The sequence below is a fragment of the Colletes latitarsis genome, chromosome 14 (assembly GCF_051014445.1).
Source record: "Colletes latitarsis isolate SP2378_abdomen chromosome 14, iyColLati1, whole genome shotgun sequence".
In the NCBI taxonomy this organism is placed as follows: Eukaryota; Metazoa; Arthropoda; class Insecta; order Hymenoptera; family Colletidae; genus Colletes; species Colletes latitarsis.
The window spans coordinates 28,365,323-28,384,784 of NC_135147.1; the positions used below are offsets into that span (position 1 = coordinate 28,365,323).

The 19,462-nt window shown below is 49.2% G+C and overlaps 2 protein-coding genes across 3 annotated transcripts in view; both read right to left on the reverse strand.

The window, feature by feature from the left end:
• LOC143350341 (uncharacterized) overlaps window positions 1-19,462 on the reverse strand; it is a 141,851-nt gene that overhangs the window by 77,365 nt on the left and 45,024 nt on the right. The gene's annotated exons all lie outside the window — the stretch shown is intronic.
• The window catches only part of LOC143350368 (uncharacterized), a 46,817-nt gene that overhangs the window by 19,558 nt on the left and 7,797 nt on the right, over window positions 1-19,462 (reverse strand). The window contains exons 2-3 of the mRNA XM_076782478.1: window positions 1,992-2,613; window positions 1,055-1,700 (exon numbers count right to left, since the gene is read on the reverse strand). Of these exons, the coding sequence (XP_076638593.1) occupies window positions 1,055-1,700; window positions 1,992-2,263 (918 nt within the window). The 5' untranslated portion in view covers window positions 2,264-2,613. The remainder of the gene's footprint in view (window positions 1-1,054; window positions 1,701-1,991; window positions 2,614-19,462) is intronic.

The following is a 19,462-nucleotide window of genomic DNA, read 5'->3' on the forward strand; positions in this document are numbered from 1 at the left end:
AGCTAATGTTACGTCACGTAAGTTTCGAAATGTGGTAGTCGAATTCGAAGAGATTCTGTAGTCTGTAAAGAACGATCGACGGCGGTGAATTCCCGTCGTTGGTCGATAGACGATAAAGGATTACAGGGGCTGTCGCTTCTAGCGGAATAATTGGAACGGCGCACGGTCGAGCGGATATTAGAAAACGCGTGGAATCAATGAGCGCGAACGTGCGTGCGCGTCCGCGTTCGCGGCGGGTTCGATACGCGTTAGCCGAGATTCGATTTTACGCCGGCCGTAATGAATTTCGAATCGGTGACTCCTGAACGTCGGTTCGATTGTCGACGTAACGCGATGGCCGCCTAATCGAATCACAAGCTCGACGCGGCCGCCACTCGTTCGCATTTAATCTCTTTTCGCTAGAACGGACTCGCGCAACGAGGCCGCGAGTTCACCGAAATTCGTCTTGAAATCGTGATCGGAGGATCGAGCAACCGCGCGGACGTTGCTCGTCCATTACGAGCAAGTAGATCTCGTTGAGATCAGTTTCGTTCCGTTTTACAGGGCCGGCAATTGATTAGGCGAACTGGGATCACGTGAGCTGGATTAAATAGGATGAGCCGCGATCACAGCGGTCCGTGATAGAATAATTTGGGCGATAAGTGGGTGTTTGTACGTTCCGGGAGCACCGAGGGGTTTGTGGTTCCGTTCCCTATACAGGGTGAGTCGCTAACTTCTCAACCAAAAATACAACGTGCTTTTGAAAATTCACGAGCTCGGTGAAATTTCATACGAAAGCAGATGCATCACAGGAAAGATGAAACACGAGTGGTACTGGTGCAGAGCTGTTTGGTCGTTGGATCGGTTATCGCGATAATTTCAGGAACTGTCGGCCTCGTTTTGTCGAGGCTAACAAGATTCTGGCGTATCATCGCGCGGATTAGATAGGATTAATACGCGAGGCGAAACCGACTTGGAGTTCGGGACGATGAAAGGCAACATAAATACTGGAATGTCTAGACTCGGTTCTACGGGTTCTACGACACAACACCGAAACACAGAGGAGACCACTCACCAGAAACTCGCCGCTGCCGAGGCTCTGCTGCGACCCGTCCGGCGTGATGGCCAAATCGGCCACGATGGACGTGGAGAAGCTCCTCCTGGCTTGATGGTGACACTTATGGGGCTCGTTGATTCTCTGGGTCGCGTAACCGGACACGCTGTTCTCGTTCAGGTTCGACGTCCATATCTCCTGCTCCCGTTGCGGCGACTGGCTGATGGTCCGATGCTTGGTGAACCTCGAGATCCTCTCCGTCTTGACCCAGTCGTGATTGGGACGCGGTTGCCGGGTAATCGTCTGCAGGGACTTCATGGCGTTGAATCTCGAGAAACCGTCCTCCATCGCTGCCGCCCACAGATGATCGGGAAGATCCTTCGATCCCCGCTGAGTCTCCACGGACTGTCGATCCGAGGAGGAGCCCAGGCCCGACGTGGTCGGCGTGTTCGGGTAGAATCTCCGATAGGCGTCCTTCGAGTCCTCGATGTCCGTCGAGTAAAAATCCCCGTCCCGCGACTCCAGGGACCGGTTGTTGTCGTGGAGGTTCAACGACGAGCCGATGCCCGTCGAGGTGGTCGACGTGCGGAAGAACTTCGCCTCGTTCGCGGACGTCCATATCTCGTCCGTGATCGGCGAGTCGATCCCAGTGGACGTCGTGGGGGTTCTGCGCGATCGACCAACAGGATTTCGATAGATGATACCGGCTACTTCTTTCCAATATTTTTTTATACAACGACGCAAACGGCGGAACAGAGTTCCATCTTTGATCCCTATACTCGATACTTTACCGACCGTCAACAAAAGTTGACTCTAGGCTATCTATCAAGACGTTTTTTTTACAATGCTAACGATTAGTTCCTGTTTGAACGAAAGAAAGCAGCTACAACGAACGCAATAACGTCGATTCTCGTTTCAAGAATCCTCCGAATCTTCGAGCAATTTAACTAGGATGTACCTGTAAGACAAATTCCTCTCCCTCCAGAGGTCCTCGGGGTTCGCGGACACGTGGCTCGTGGCAGAATTCACGATAGCGGTATGGTGATTGGCATAGGAGCATCTCTGAGGGAATCCCATGCCCTCGTCGAGGCCAGCCGCCCAGAGTGACTCGAGGGGTAGGTCTTGGGTGCCAACGGAGGTGCTGACGCCTCTGTTGTTCACCGCGGCCGACCCGTGTTTCCCCCCGTTCGAGGGGAACACTCTCTCGGCACCCTGAAGGACGCAGCACATGCTGGTGCCACCTCCTCCACCTCCGCCGACGCCGCCACCCTCCTCCGCCTCCGACCCCCTGGAACCAGAGCTTTGCAGGCAACCTATTGTGACCGAGCTTTTGACCTGCTCGCAGGCCTCGACCCCTTTTTTAAGGGGCTGACGACCTTTCCACCGCCCGGTCCTGCTGGACAGCGCTGGCCCTCGAAGGCCCGGTTCTCTCTTCAAGGTCGACCCTTCATCCTTCCCTCCCTTTTCCTCTCTATCTCGATGACGTTCTCCTCTAGATCGCTAAGGTTCCACTCACGATTGTTACTGTTCGTTCCGCGAAGACATCGACGGAACTCGAAGCGGCGCTCTATCTAGGCAAACTACGAGATCACCGTCGCGACGTCAGCGTCGTTGCAGAATTTCTCGACACGCGTCTGGACGTTAACGAAGAGTAACGAGGCCGCCGCGCCGCGCCGCGTCGATGACGGCAGTTCGTTTCGCCATAGTCTGAGCCGAAATTTACCGATCGATCCCTCCGCGCGAGCAAATTGAAAGCCGCGTAATTCGTTATTTGCCGACGTTGTTGGCCCGCTGCAATTGATCCAAGCCCACGGGATGATTTATCGACGGCCCTCGGGGGCCTATTCACCGACGGTGCGACCTGTCCCGCGAACGATTTACGACTGCTGTGCCGGAGACTTGGCCCGCGAGCTCGCGCCTAAACTACCTGCGCGTCGAGTCGCGCGGGGATAGTGTTGATATCGGGAGCGTGTCGACGATTCCGGACGAACCGGGACGATGGCCCCAGGGATGTTTTGATAACCTTTTTCGCGGCTTCTAGCGGTCGTACAGGGACGGGAATCTTTTTTTGGATACACGAGAACGCGTGACTCGCGACCAGAAACTTCGAGATTGCGGTGCAAAGACACCAGAGGATCGAGTTCGATACGTACTTCGCTAATGGCCATCCCGAACTTTCCTTCCAGCGGATCGGTACTTCGTTTAACATGTTTGCGACGTAGATACCGAAAGTTATAACGAGCACCATTCGAACATGAGCTCGATGCCCTGTTTCCTGGACCTTGCTCGACTTTTACGCGCACTCGTAACTTTTCGTAAAGTCTTTGATTAATTTGCATCCTGGGAAAGCTATTATTCATAAAACGGTCGGAGATCGTCGGATATCCGATCCTATTCGAAGCACCCTGTCGCGTTCGAATAAACGTCCCGAGCCTTGAAATTATTAACACGTACGAGTTCCGTAAATATGTCGGAATCTAAACGTGCGAGCAATTGCTTTAAAAATAGAACAAGAGGATGAAATTTATTCCATTTCGAATCCTTCCACTTTCCCGAAGATCTCCCCCGGATAACCTCTAACACCCGCAGCAGCGACAGTCATTGCATTACCTATCGTCAGAATCGTAATTGCACACGGTCGGTGATATATCGGGACCGCGAACCTCGCTTTCACCGCAGCCCGTAGCGTGGCTGATGAGGATTTACGAGATAAAAATACGCGCTGAACCGGCCAGGGATAAGAACGAGCGTAGAAACGAGAACTAATGGCCGATACACGAAAAATCGGATGATATTTCCAGCCGTCCATTAATAACGTGCTTACCGCCGTTACGCCGGTAATTTGCCAGACGCGCGCGTGCGCGTTCCTATTAATATAAATTACATTGTACGCGATGTCGAACCGTTATCCTATCGGATTTGTATTTCAGCGGATGCTGGACGCGATACGGCGATTCCGGCGTTCGAGATACCCTTCTACCCCGATTCGATTTTTGTACGCGAAACGCGCGTGTTGCGCGCGACACGGGTCGCCCAGAGTACTCGATACGCGACGATTAACGAATTATCGAGTCGTGCATCGGATGCTAGCGCGTGATTCGTATTTGCCCGCGGAAAATCAGAGGTCGAATGCCTCCGCGAGAAACCATTCGCGTTACGATCACTCTGTATGGGATCCGCGATGGATCTTTATCGCCAAGGCGCGTGTTCACTGTTCGAGCAGCCATGAATGCTAACTGTATTTCGCGCGACTTTCAGCAGCTCGAAAACCCCCATTACACTGATGTTCTCGAGCAGATACGCCATGGTCGAAAAAATTTCTTTACTTAAGGTCAAAGCATTACCTCAGATCGTAATCGCCTAATCCGCGTGGTCTTTTAACGAGAACTGGGATACGAGCTCGCGTCGATGAAGCATAAGCAGGGCGAATTAAAGTCAACGAGCGGCATCGGAGACGCTCTCGTCCCAAAAATTCGCTCGCGTTCAGATCCAAGGCGTCCTATTTTGTCGAGGCGCCCTTTCACACGCTGTATGCATTTCAGCGCGCGTGTATATTAGGTGTCTCGCGATATAATACTTTCCCGTGCGCTGGTCGTTCTCGTTTTACCGATTTTCCGCGGAATTCTCCGAGGACTCCGAGTTCCATCTTGACAAGCGACGTTGTGACTGCGACACGAGGACTCTCGGCAAATTTTCCTCGATCTTCGACGAAGGATACTTCCCATTCTCGATTTTCAATATCCAAAGAATCCCCTTGAAACGCGACGCGACTCGAACGCTTCGAGCAGAACGTACGGGATACCAAGATCTCAGAATTTTAATAGCGATACAAATATCGTTTCGGTACTTTTACTCTTGTTTCTCGACGCGGTTTCAATTTTATTTAACGACAAAGTCATCGCTAGAATATTATATCGAAGCATGGTAAAGTCGGTTTTCCAATTACGAGATTCGCAAAGTTATAATTGAGAAAGTGCATCACAGATTCCTTAGCCTTGTCAACCTGCAACGCCAACACGCGTGTGCCATAATTACGATCCCACGACGAACAAACTAAATTAGCTCGTTCGAGCCCGGAAAATTATCTGGATCGTCGACGACTTCTTTTCCAATGTTTTCCCTCCATTTAAACGCTCTGTGATCTCTGCGATACAAAATTCATAACCCTCTTTGTAGAAACTTTTCTTCTCGTGCATTTATTCCTTTTCATTTATTTAATTTAATATATGTTCTCTAAGCTCTCTGTGACAAAGGGAACGTCCCGTTGAATAAATAAATGAAATCAAATAGGAATCTCATCGTACGAGTATAACGATCGTTCTCTTCAACGACAAGGAACTTTCGTTCGTTACGTACCTCGCATTCGTAACCGAAATCTTCTTGAAGCGTACTAGAAACGAGTCGTAGGAAACGAGGAAAGTAGCCTCGCGAAAGAGAAGATTGGAGCTCGAGAATATGGTAAAGTACGTTCCACCTTGGCCTCGTTAAATATTTATAAAACGGTCGCAGGTTATAAGTAAAACGGCGTATCGTGTCGGATAGCTCCGCGAGTCGTGTAGCTGCTGGCTCGCGCGTAAAGCCATGATTTCCATTTAATGCCCCATGAATATCCTCCCGAAACCACGAAGATCTCGTACGACCGCGAGTTAGACTCGCGATCCCGCTTTAACTTCCATCGCGCACGCGGGATGTGGATCGTACGCGGACGAGTCGGGGTTGTAAATCGGCGTTTAGTCGGCAAGATCGATCCGACGTCAACCGGGGGATAAACGGAAGCCAACCTTCTAACCTTATTCTTCAGGAATCGTCGCTATAAAAATTATTTACGGACTAGTCGTTCGAACTGGGTACACGATCCAAAGTCACATTTTTTGGGTCCACGGGGACCCGGATTCCGTCGAACGAGGGTTAACGTCTTGAAATGGCGGTTAAATAAATCCGTCGATAAGAACGCGACAAAGAAATCCGAGGAATGTTCGAGGAGAATCGACGGACATCAGGAGCAGGGGAACGAGACCGTAATAAAAGCAATTTCCATGGAATTCTATGGACATGGCGGTGGCGAGTAGCGTGCACGGGAGAGCCTCGGGTAATTTAAGTCCCCGGGGTGCATGGGTTTCATGCATAATATTTCAAGAGGAGGAAAAATGTCGCGTCCGGAGATTCCTGCGGTTCTCCGAGCACGAAGACGGTCGAGCAAAAGAAATTGTTCGAGAGGCCGTCTCTGCAGGGTAGTTCCTTTTTTCCTCGGTCATCGCCAACGAGGACATTTGTTTTCGCGTTAGATCCGATGGAAAATTGTCGCCTCGCAACATCGTGAAGAATAACCTGCGCGTTTCACCTGCTTCTCTCCCCTTTTTACCTCCATTTCCCACCTCCCCGTCTCTCTGGCCCGTAAACGTTAGCTCTTCCCTTTTATACCCTGTCGAGCACGAATCCCCTATGGTCTGCGGAGAACAGGACAAATGAAAATAATGTTTAACGTCTCTCGGAACGACGGGAATTTCTGTACACGTGCGCAAAAACCGGAAGAGAAACGCTGAAAATTCCGACGACTTTCCGCCGTCGAGCGCGCGCCCCGTAAAACTAGTTTTTCCGGAAGCCCTTTTGGTCTCGACGGGGCGTCGCAAAACGCAACGGTGAAAAATTACAGGTCGAAGCGACGGCTCGTCTCTTCCAACGATCTCCGGTCCTGTCGATCAGACGAGAACTTCTAGCGAAAGATCGCGTCGAAAATACGCAGCAGGACCTTGAAATTCTTGGCAGCGACGCGCAAGCACGGGCTGAATGAACTTTTAATAACCACGAGAGCTTTCGCGACCTTTATTTTCACCGAAACGCTCGACTAGTTTCTCCACGGACGGAGAGACGACGTTGTAAAATTGCTCGACGGAATTCCTGGATATCGAGGCAAGTGCGAGATAAGAATAGAATAGGCTAAGTATATTAAAAATTATCTATACGGGACGCAAAACTGTCAAGATCACGAAAATTTACAGCCTAGAACAACCGATCTTACCAAAGAGATCTGCAGGAAACGTCTTAATGAGCACGATAATCTCTACGCCAGGCGAGTACGCGATAAAAACGTGTTCTTACGTTTGCGAACACGGACTATTATGCAGAGCGTAGATTTCCAGGACGAGCTGCGCTGGACACCGATGATATCGTGGTGTTCGAGCTCCCGACTCACGGAACGATCCCTATAGTTGGAAGTGCCACCTTTATCGAGGCAATGGTCGGCCGACAACTCGCAGTTATCGTCAATTGTGGCAGTCAGTGGCGCTGATAGGGCCGGGAGTATCACGGGAAGAATGCGTCGTGGCCAGAAGAAAACCCGTAAAGGGATAACAATCGGGCTGACCCCGGGCAATTTGTCTTGAATTACGAATAGGTGATCGAACTCGGACCGGCAGCTCGATATTTATCGCGGTACCAAGGTATGCAGAAACGCGAGACCCCCTGTATTTTACGCGACAGTAGCGGGCGAATCCCAGTGAAATATATCGGTCGCTCAACCGAATGCACAATGAACTGTAATTTCAATGCAACAAACCGCATCGCTTCCAGCGAAGTTACAACCCCCAACGCCGCGTTACTATTTCCGGCCGTGGAGCGCGCAGATAGTGTCAGCAAAATGCCGATACAACTATTACAATATCCAAGTCACGATAGTTACTGCACCACCACAAATTTCAGTTAATAGCCGCTCGTATAGAGACTCGGTATCGCGACTGTCGCGCGCCACGTGTTGCACGCTCGTTCGAAACTCCGGAAACGACGAATAGAAACACACGCGAGTACAAAGAAAATGAGTTACGTTGCACAAAGTATGCAAGCTCGCCACGAAAGCGTGCGATCGAAAATATCGAACAGGTTCATTTTCAATTATTGATGGGGACACGGATAGCTCGAAGATCGGTTTACGGTCGGAAGGAAACGCGGCCAACAAACCGAGAGTTATGGTTTTCGCGTAACTCCGTCGCTATCGTTGACCCGAAGGCGACTCGTAAACCACGATACACGCTGGTGCTCCTCGCCGAGATAACCGCGAAACCGGTAACGAGTCTCCTTCTCTGCGTACCGTCCACAGTCGAGCCGATCTTGGGATAAAGATAATTGTCCTAGGACGTCTTGGCTCTCGAGGAACCGAGTTACTATTCCGCGTGGCGCTTGCAGGACATTCCTAACGGCCTGGCTGTGAATCAGTTTTGCGAGCGCCAGGTTCCACGGAAACGTTTCGAAAATACGAACTCGCCGAGCGTAGCATACTCCAAGTCCCCTAACAAGTCCATTTTAACGAGTGGCGGCTCGGATTTCAAATTCTGATTAAACCGAGGCCCGTCCAGCTTGGATTTAAACCATTCGCGGAGATCAGAAATCTTTCTGGATCATTAGGGGTTGATCCATAGATGTTCCCAGAGACCTTATTATAAACTCGTACAGGAGAGCGTTGCAATTAGATCGATTCGAAAGGCTAAACCCGGTTCACGCGATCCTCTTCTTCGGGCTACAGCGAGTTTCTTGCGCAACTCGCGGAACAGAGTTACGGGGCACTTTAATTACACGCGAAAGTTGGGATTCGCGAGTTTTGAGTAGCCCGAAGGAGTAATTACGTTCGGTTCGCGGTAGTAAGCGCCTTTTACTTTTAGACGGATCGATACGACGCTCAACGACCTTTGTGCGCCGATTAGTCGCGAGCGAGTAATCAATTAGCCATTGAAAGCAGCGGAGCAAGGTCGACGGCTGGGGGAAAATGTCCACCGCCAAGACGCGACGGTTTTTAATAAACCATCGAGAGAAGGAAGAGCCCCGTCTGCGTTTAAAAATACACGTCGGTCGAAGGGAACGCGCAGGAACGGAAAAATAAAACGCGGAAAACACACCGGCGCGAGACCGATCGATGAGCTTTTGTCCGCGATTTTTTGTCGTGTTTCCCCCTCTTCCTTCCCCGTTTCATTCGATGCAATTTTTCAATTTCCCGAAAAATTGAAATATAAATTCGACAGCGAGCGAATTTCATTCGATTTCCCGCGATGCAAAATATCGCGAGCACCGGGCACGACCTCTCGACGTCGTTGTTTTCCGTCGTATCGCTTCCGGCCGCGTTTTTCCGCCGTTCCACGGAAGCTCACGGCGAAAACGACTTTCCGCGAGGATGCAACGCCGGTATCTCGCAATTCTTATTACGCGGCTCGTATTTCCCCTGTTGACGTTTCTCGCCATTTCCATAGATACCGCCGCGTCACGGTTTTTTCTTATCGCGACCGATCTCCCCTTCCACCCTCGCGTCTTACATATTCATGGTTGCATTGTGCAACGCGAGGTGCATCAAACTGGTTTTTCCTTCTCACCTTCCGACAGCTTTATGGCCCGTTCCAAAAGGTTACGCAGATACTTCGGTATCGATCGGTAATTACTGATTTCCACGCGAGTTACTCTTACGCGTCCCATTTATAATATAAGGTAATAGTCACGGATGTAATTACGTTCCTTATTGTATTATACGAAAGGTGGACCAGGCGAACGGGAAACGATTGCATCAGCGATAATAAATAATAAATAATCGAAAAAGCCAGCGGGTATCCAAACAGCGGGGTTCGCGTCTCCACGCTCGGCTAAATCCAGCTGTATAGTCCGCGATTCAATTTTCCCATTTCCCATTCCGTTTGGCTGCTTTCTTGTTTTCCTACCCCCTTCGTTCGGACTGGGATTCGAATTTTCAGCGGAGAAACACGACCGCCGACCGAAAGATTCAAGAACTTATCAGCCCCTCGCGCCACCCTCGCCACGGATACAACGAACGTGACCGCACTATACGAACCGTCCCTTCGTTAGGATTAAAAGATCCTTGCAAAGTAACGCAGGGTCTCGATGCTTGGAAGGATTCGAAGACTTTTAAATTTATTATTTTGACTATTCTTGGATTGGCGTGGGTGTAAACGATAACCTAGTAATTTGTATACAAGTGCAAGTTAGGCCTCCGTGTCGCTGAATCGCGGCGATAATTTTAGACGGTCGACGCAATTAGTGGGTCCCGATCACTAATTTCCCGTGAACCAATTAGAGTTCTAGCGATCCCCGGTGCGTTCGCTCGCTATCTTCTCGAACACATAATCACTCGACTGTCCGGATACCCATCTGGACCGAAGACGTAAGTAGATCAAAGTAGTTTCGAACGGCGCGACTTCGCTCTCGGTGCACAAGTAGTTAGGATGTTATTTGCGAATCGATTGGCGAGAAACTCGAGCCAAGATTACGTGGTTTCGGTTTTGCTACGTGTAATCGGTTCGAATAATCGAGTCTACGAACTCCAATCAAAGGAGCCGAATTAAATGCCCGCGGAAAACGCGGTACCTTCGCTCTTCCTGTTTCTATATTTCGATTCGAAATACTTTTCATTCGTACGAAGAAACTCGCGCGATAAATATTAGATTCTTTGGGAGGCACGCACCGGGATAGAATACAACCTCGATGCCAGGAAATTGAATCGGGACGACCAGTGGAACTTTCTATAGAATCTGTGGATTTACGCACGGAATCCCGGAAAGGTCAAAGAACACGGAAAGGGTCTTCGCGGGGGATCACCCTCGCCTACGATAAAACCACCATTTCGAATTCTGAAGTAAGTCTCAACCAGTGGTAAAAAGTTCTACGTATCAGGGACTCGATATGATTGTTGCTCCGAAAGGGAGAGGATTCCTCGATAAGGTGCAATAGGTAGGAACCGGTGGTGTATCCGAGGGCGAGCAAATAACCGAGCTTGCAAGTCGGAAGGTAACAGTTAGCCGGGCGTACATGTTCATTCGGAAAACAGACGGGTCGTTAATCACCGTCTGTCACGTTGCACGGAAACGTTCTGTCAATTGCAGCCTGTGTGGTACAGGGCGTTTCGTTCGTTCGTCGGGAAGGATCGCGCGCGTGCTTGCTACGAGACACACGCTGCTCGTTGCGGTAATTGGATACACGCTCGACGTGGACGACTCGCGAAAACTTCTCCGGAAAAGCAGCAAGGCTACTCTCTGAGCTCGGCCAATCTCGCCGGGGGTAGGAAATTTTAATCATTCGCCGCGAAGTTTCCGCAACTTTACGCGGGGGTAAAAAAGAAACGGAACACGGTACAAAGTAACGCGATAAATCCTTCGGTTCCGTCGCCGTTGCGTTTCTCCGGAGACGCGAAATTTCCATTCGCCGAACCCTTAGCGTTTCAGAAGCAATTTGTGCCGTGTGCGTTTGACGTATCGCGCGCGCCCAACTTCCAGTCGTTTCTTTTCTTTACTCGCGAATGCCAGTTACCAAGTTTCTCCAACTTCGTGGAATCACCAGCTGCGAAAAGGGAAACACGCAAAGCGTAATAATGCGTTTAACGAGCCAATGGCCGCGCGACGCGGCAGACAACTTTGAATACTCGCGAACCGGGATGCGAGTAAAAATTTCGTTACGAGTTGCAATCTGGTTAGAAGTAAATAGAACGCGAAAAACAGCGAAACGCGGGGGGAAAATGAACGAATCGATCGTTTCGCTCGAACCTCCGAAACAACCTGTTATTGTATTCCGATCGTTGCGAGACAAAAATCTAGTTTTCATTTGCGTCTGGTATGCAAAGTCGATCCTCATCGACAGTTTGTCCATCGTTCCCAGGACCGGTCTTGGAAATATTCACGGAGGGCTGACCGAGGTCATTCGAAAAAGGAGAAATACGGTGGAAAGTTTGGCAGGAGTTTGGATCGGTTTGACAAGAGACTACGGCGCAATCCGCCGGGAGTCCTATTAGCGAAACGTCGAAATTCCATCGAAAACTTCTCCCGGAGTAACTCGCCGGATTCCGGGCTAGACGACCCTTACGGTCCCGGTGGACGCGAAGGAAAGGGAACTCTGTCGGTACCTTCCACGAACAAGCGTCGTATACGTCCATATTCCGCCAAGTTCGAAACTGCTCGGAGGGCTCGCACCGCGGGACAATGATACGTTAATCCACTTGGCACGGCCCGCGGTAATGCGAAACTGCAGAAACGCACACCGGTTTCCTGGATTACTCTTGCGCTTCTGCCCGTGCTCGCGAACCCGACCCGGTCTCCGCGCTGACGGTGCTCGAGCAATTTGCAAATTTATGCACGCTTGGACCGGCGCGGTGTATCGACCTTTTTGCAATTCAAATCGTAATTCGCTGCTTCGGGTATCGGTCCTCATAATTCCCAGGCGGGCAAACTTTTTTTCTAGCCGCGTCGATCGTTTAAACGACCCGTTTTGGATTCGAATAATTTTCGAATCGAGCGAATCTTTCGCGAGACCCAGATTCGAACGACCATCGCCGCGGGAGCAATCGCAGTTTGGTATATAGGGAGTTGAAATTAAAAAATTTCAAATCGTTCTAAAAAAATTATTTTCAGTTACGGGGGTCAATTACAATCATTTTTGGTCATTACACATACCCCCGAAATCCTACTCAGTTTTGAGAAAAAAATTCCTGACCAAAAATCTGATGTGAGGCCAGAAACGTTGCCCGAAAATCTCATGCGAATCTTTAAAATGTCATAACTTCTGAACGGATTGGACGATTTTGATGTTTAAAAAAGCAAACTACGCGTATTTTAATGGAGAATATGTAGAGATTCTAAAAATATTCGATAAGTTGTTCCTTGACCCCGAAAAATTAGAAAAACCCCATAAAAATGGTCCAAAGTTTCAAACAGCCATAACTCCTACGATAGTGAATATATTTCAATGAAACTTTTTTCTGAAGTAGAGCTCATGGGTTCCTACAAAAAAGTATTAAACAACTTTTCTGTAGGGCGTCAAACAAAATGACTAAAAATGAAAAACGAATTTTTAAGAAAAATCGACAGGGGATAGGTGCCTAAATTTTTCGACGAAAAAAAAATTTTTCAAATAGTTCTGAAAAAATTATTTTCGGCTGCAGGGATCAATTACAATCATTTTTGGTCATTACACATACCCCCGAATTCCTACCCACTTTTGAGAAAAAAATTCTTTACTGTAAATATAATGTGCGGTCACCCTGTATAATCCTCGCCTCTTCGTTCCCGTTCCATACGTTGTTTCCTAGTCGATACACCGACGCAACTCCCTCCCGATTCCTGTCGTCTGCACAAGGAAGGGAGAACAGGCCGAGGATAACTGTTGCTTTAGCATTTTCGCCACCGTAGGATATCTCGTAAATTCACCGCTGCACGTTCCCCCCACGATAACATCGAGAGCCCATTCCATTATCCAACAGGAAACGCTTCTTCCCTCTCTCGCTCTCGTTTCGCAGGAGCACGGACAAGATTGCATTCGCGGAGACGTACGTTTCTTTTTGCGTGCCGTTCCCCCGTCCCGTAGCGATTTATAATATCGCTAACTGCAAATAATCCCGAGCGCGTTCGACGCGCTCTTGTTTCGATCCGTCTTTCTTTTTGTCCGACCATCCCTCGTCGTTTCTGTTATTGCTTTATTCGCGAGACGATTATTCGCTGGATATATGCTTTCGTTCGAAACGACTCGAACGTACAAATATTGTTAGAAGAGAGTTAAGCCGGTTCCACGAGAAACAAAATAAATTGTTGGCAGGATAGGTGCAGGGTGTTACGCGATCTCGTAATTTTACACGGTTAATACGAGATGCTTTGGGCCAGAGGCATCGAGGGTTATACTATCAGGAATCTGGTGCGGCGTTCCTCTGTACATAGTTTTAGGTGTACACCGCGCCGCTACCCGCGGGAATGGATGAGATCGGGAGCAGAATGCATTTGGTAAATGCACATCCGGCGGCTCGCTTTAGTCAATCGCTTTCTAATCCTGTTAATTACCGGTCAGGCAATTCTCTACACTTGGCGTTCGGGCAATGGCCTGACAGGGAGCGCGTTGCCCTGGCAAATTCAGAACAGACGGTTACCAGCGATATTTCTAAAATCCTGGAGACAACCGAGAGAGTTCTTCGGGTTCGGGCATCGCCGAAAACGAACGCGTTCGCCGCGCTTTTTCGACGTTAGTTCCGGTTCGTTAGACCGACGAGTTATTACGGCGTACGGGTCGACTGTATCGTAACTTTTCCGTTGGTTAATGGCGCGTGAGAACGTACCCTCGCGGCGCCTGTCGATATTAAACGTCGCTGGCCAAGGTAATTAGACATTTTCCGGATCCACGAGCACACCGGTCGCCGTTCTCGCAGGTTTCTTTGCATATCGGACCCCCGAGAGAGTTCCTAGTCGTCCCTGCTCTTCTTCCTTTTCCACCCTTCCGTCTACGACCATACTTGGCGGACATTTCGCGTGTTTGTTCGTTCGAAGGCCCTCGACGTCGGGAAATTTTCAGAAACGAGTTACCATCGTGCCTCGAAAGTTCGAGCGGCTTTTCGACGTCGTTGAGAAGCTCTCTCGCCGGGCGAGAGCCAGAATTTTCATAAAGTCTTACCTCGTGGCGCGATACATTTTTCCCCGAGACCTCCAGGGAGATCGTTGCTCGGGGCCCGACAACACATTTTCAGTCGACCTCTCCTCGCTTTCCACGAGACTTTTCCGCGACGCACGCCGGAAGTCTGCGAAAGAGCCACCGAAGGATTCAAGAAGAATGCAACCGGAAAACTCGGCTGCTCTTGTTAGCAGCCACTCGACGTCGGTCTGGACTACAGCGCGACACTTGCTTTGTTCTTTTTATCTTCTCCGTAAGAGCCGCGGCTCCCGCGATCCGCCAACCGACGCGACAAAATTTAACATCGAACCGCTTCGAGCGTCCAGATTAATCGCACGCTTAATCTTTCTCTTTAGAACGATTAACGAGCGGCCAGCGACCACCAGAGCCGATCAATTAATTCGCTCTTCGTTATTCTAATTATTTCAGTTTGAAAACGTGATTGCTTCGCGTTTGTTAAAGCAACGAAGGATTTAGTTTACTAATGTGATCAGAGCTCCCGGTTCGCCTCGGTTCAAAACGTCGGTAAATATCGAGGAACGTCGAAAGAATCGGTCTCTAAAGCGAGAAGTTTGAAATTGGGATCGCAAACTTGAATGGAGGTCGGTGTTTCCGAAAAGAGACTCTCTTTCCCACCCATCGTTAGACGCCCCGAACGAAGAAAACGCGTCTGTTTGTTCGACGAAGTAACTTTTCGAACGTGCGATTTCAGGACGGACGCGCCGTATGAATAATCGAGTACTCGTGCCTCTATTACCTTTTGAGATATTCCGCTCCCCGCGAATTATTCTTCGCGCTGTTAAATAATTGATGAACTCCCACGAATATGAAGCGCACGTTCCAAAATTTATACGACGGTTTGATGCATCTTCGGCGAACGTTAATTTCCCAAAGCACGCGTAATCCAGAGGTAATCGAATTCGCTTAAACTCTTGCAGACCCTCGACATCGCTGTGGAAACTTCCGGAAAAGCAAGGCCCCTGCGCTTGGAACGAGATACGAGTAAACAAAGTAATTACGTTATTATTAATGTAGAGTGAGCTGTCGGTTTATGTTTTACTTATCCGAGAAACGATCTTGTAATATTTGTTGGCACGATCGACGGACCGTGGATTATTACAATTTTCAACGAAACGATTTAAATATTTGAAGAGCGTCGCGCAACGTTATATCGCCTCCCTATTGATCAAGCTGCGTGGCGCCGTTATTATTCGAGTGGCCGTTTAAAACGATACCGTTCGTTATCTGACGGCGCGGCGCGAGTGAAATCGGAAATGAACGCGGCCGGAAGCGGTTCCTCGCGGAAAGGTTTCCGCGCAACGTGACGTAATTCGTTGAAAGCACGATGGAAGCATCACGAATCTCGGTCACGTCGACGAGGCATGAAAAAAACACCCGTCAGTCTCTATAAATAAAAAAATAAATGAAAAACAGTCGTTCGAAAGGCAACTTTTTTCGTTCCACCTCCAACAGAGATAATAAGCGACACGCATTATTCCCATCTCCGTGTGTTTTTTCGTGATTTTAGTTTCGCGTCGATGCGGTGGCTAGATCCGAAGATGTAAGGGTCCGAAGCGTTTGTTTACGTCGCGAGGTCACTGACCGCACGTGCTCGTAGTAAGTAGTAAACGTGACGTCACTCATTCACTCGGTCAGTGGGTCAACGTGCGACAAGGAGGTTCGACGCGACGCGTCAGACGGAGACAGCGATAGTCGAATTAAGAAAAATTACTATTTACATAAATTGCGATATCTCCAAAACGGTAAGTCCGATCGACAAAATTCAAAAGGCATTTTAAAGGGGAAGGTTCACCGCAGCCAACGGTGGTTCAATTATCAATAGAATACTAGTAGTTTCGGATCTGCACGCGTCTAAAGTTTTAGTATTTTAGACTGTTCTAAGATAGTGGAAACTGAAGATTCTCTTCTTTCGTCTTTGCTATACATATATTTCCAAACCTAAACGAAATTTTAAAAACGGTCATTTGACCGGTTGCGATAGGTTTAATGTTAAAACGTGAAACGTGTTGCAATTTTTTCTAAATTAATGCCAATCGTATACGTTGGAGATTGTAAGTAGTCTTCTCCTTGCTTTGACAACGTTTAATTACGTTGAAAGCGTCCGACGTAACCGATACGTTCGGCTCTGTACATACGATACAATTCCGATCTATCAAGAACCTGGCCTTTCGAACGTTCTAACAACTCGCAAGGAGCAGTCTAATAACTCTAAGTACTCTAATTATTTCCGAGGCACCGTGGTCGAATAAAAGTTGCATGGATCGACGTTTGTACAAAAGTATACGAATATATGCTCGGTGGATCGATCGGGTGGTCGAATGGAAATACTTTTGGGAGCTCGAGGGATGTTTCGCGAGTATGTTCATTTCGCATGCCTCTGGTAAACGGGTCTCGTAACGAGATCGGCGAATTGAACGGGACGGATGCTTAGTTGGTCGGGCAATCTCGAGAAACGACGCTTAACCGAGGCAACTCGGTGAGTAATGGTAGCCACGCAGCACGAGGTTCGATTAGATGGAATATGGACCGAACGAGGCTCCATCTCCTTAGTGGATCATTTGTCCAAACTTGAAACTCCGAAACTCCGGGCAAGGTATACCGTTTCCTTCTCTATTACTGCCGTTACTTACCTATTCATCGTTAATTTTAATCGGTCGTTCTCCCCGTGGAGTGGCAACCTGGTACCCCGGCATCGGTAACGCGGGCGAAAATTAATTGTCGCGCGGAGGACAGGAATCCCGGCGGTATTAATCGCGATTTCCTCTACCGGCGAATATCGATTCTCCTTCGAGCCTCGTAATAATAACGATAATAATAATTATAGCCGCGTTTACAGAGAACGTAGCTCTGGTCGACGACGAAACTGGTCTTCGTAATCCGTAAGAAACAAGAGTAGCGTCGCTGGTCGTCGTTTTTCCTCCCTCGGCAAAAAGGAAGCTGATTTTATCCGGTAGAAAAAGAAACAGTTATTGGCCTGATCAGCTCAAAATCCCCGGACACGAATGCTCGGGAAGAAGAGTGGAAAAGAAACGAAAATCTGTACGCAAGGTTCCGCGGAGGATCGGTTGTATCGGGCAGCTCGGCGTTCGCTTCATTAAATTACGTTATATTGCAAATTCCGACGGCGCTAAGCCAGAAGCTCGATATAAAGGGAAATCTCTCTTTGCCCGTTCGTCGTTTCCCTTCGTTCGGTTTTATCCAGCGATCCTAATCGGCCAATCACCTAACGCGAACACGGACCGGTATCCGTCCACCGTGTTCCAACGAAGAATTACTCGGAGCGCCTCGTAGAAGCCGAGTGGCTCGTTGAACGTTTAATTTGCTTTCGACGCTATCGTGCGGATCCCCAATAAAGCTTTTCGTCCGTGGGAAAGACACGGATAGAGTCTGAAATCGGTTCCGCGGCGCCGTTTAATTTGCAAGCCGATCGTTCCGAGCAACACGCCAACTATCTACGATCACGGGTTTATCGTTTATCGCGAATGGAACCCGATACGAAACTGTACCGAAGATGCGAAGTTGATCTCGACTCTGGAACTCGCGGAACCCGTCGGTCTCCTCGTCTCTTTTACCAATTATCTACTAGAGTCGCGACGATACGTTGTTCCGGGCCAAAGAGGACAAAACGAGTTGCTAAAGGGAATGAAAATTCGCGATCGCCGTGGCGAAAGTTCCCGTGATCCTCGCAAAGTTTCTCCCTTCGTTAATCGCCGTCCACGCGATCCTAGCCAGAAACGTCGTTCCGCGGAATCGGTCGCGATCGTCCGGCAAAGAATCGGCCTCCGGGGGTGGAAAATCTGCGGAAAAGTTTCCGGCTAATCTCCTCGGTCTTAATTGAATTTCTTGGGCGGAGTCGGCCCGCACGGGACTACTTAATACTTATGGATTTTACCCGGCGAGAGGACGGGACGTTACTGAAAATGGAGTTGCTCCTGGGACGGGGGTGGAAGCGTGGGCATTCCATTGACGCGATATCAGAAAAAGCTGTTCCATGTTAGCTCGCCCCCTCGGCCGGAGGTCGTCTAAGAACGATTTTCTTTCTTCGCCGGTAATGATTCTACCCTTTAACGGGGGATCTATTTAACAAATTCCATGGAAGCTCTCGAGGCAGACGAGAATCGAAAGGTTTCCTCGAGAACGGTTCGAACTTTCGACGATTTAACCTGTCTGGAAAGCACTCGAAGCGTCTGCCGTTTCTTGAGAGCAAAATAAAAAGGTCCGTTTATTCGTTTATGTACACTTTGACTATGATGCAGAGTGCATACGGAAGAGACGTGCACGCGTCACGATTCGTGTTCGGCAGACGTGCTTCCGCACAGAATAGGCAAACGCTGAATATTTCAACGAGGAAGTGAATCCGCGAAGGAGGCCATCGTGTTCCTCGAGAATCGTTAACAGCCACGTACGGTGTCTTTACGCTCGTTTGTTTGACAAAAATATAGATCGTCGTTTGTAAAATTATAATTACGATCGGTGTCTGCCACGACGCTAAACGCGTTAATCATCTTCGACGTAGTCTGGATCTTTGAACTGCTCGATCAAACGGGCACGCTTCGACGGGTATCAATCCCGATAATTATCTACGTACGGAAGGCACGAGGTATATTCACGGTATGTCAATCGAACGTGGCCGCGGCTAATATTCCGTGTTTCTCGCGTCGAATACGCACGCGCCATCGAGGTTGGTTGATTTCCATCGGTTCTCGATTAGGATCGAATCATCCGGCTTGCCCCGTGATTCGCGGGACCGGGCATTTCCGCGGCGTGCGGCGGTGAGCTTGAGCGTTTCGCGCAGCCAAACGCACGCGAAACACGATTATCGTTCGTCGATCGGGAAACACGCCTATCGGAGGGTACAATCACCTCTGGGGACTCGTTCAGCCGCGCCATTGCAATGTTTCCAGCCACGACGCTTTTGATTTTCGTACCCCTCCGATCAGCCGTGAACCTTGATTTACCGCGTGTCGCGTGCCCAACGAACCCGGATCGACCAATCGA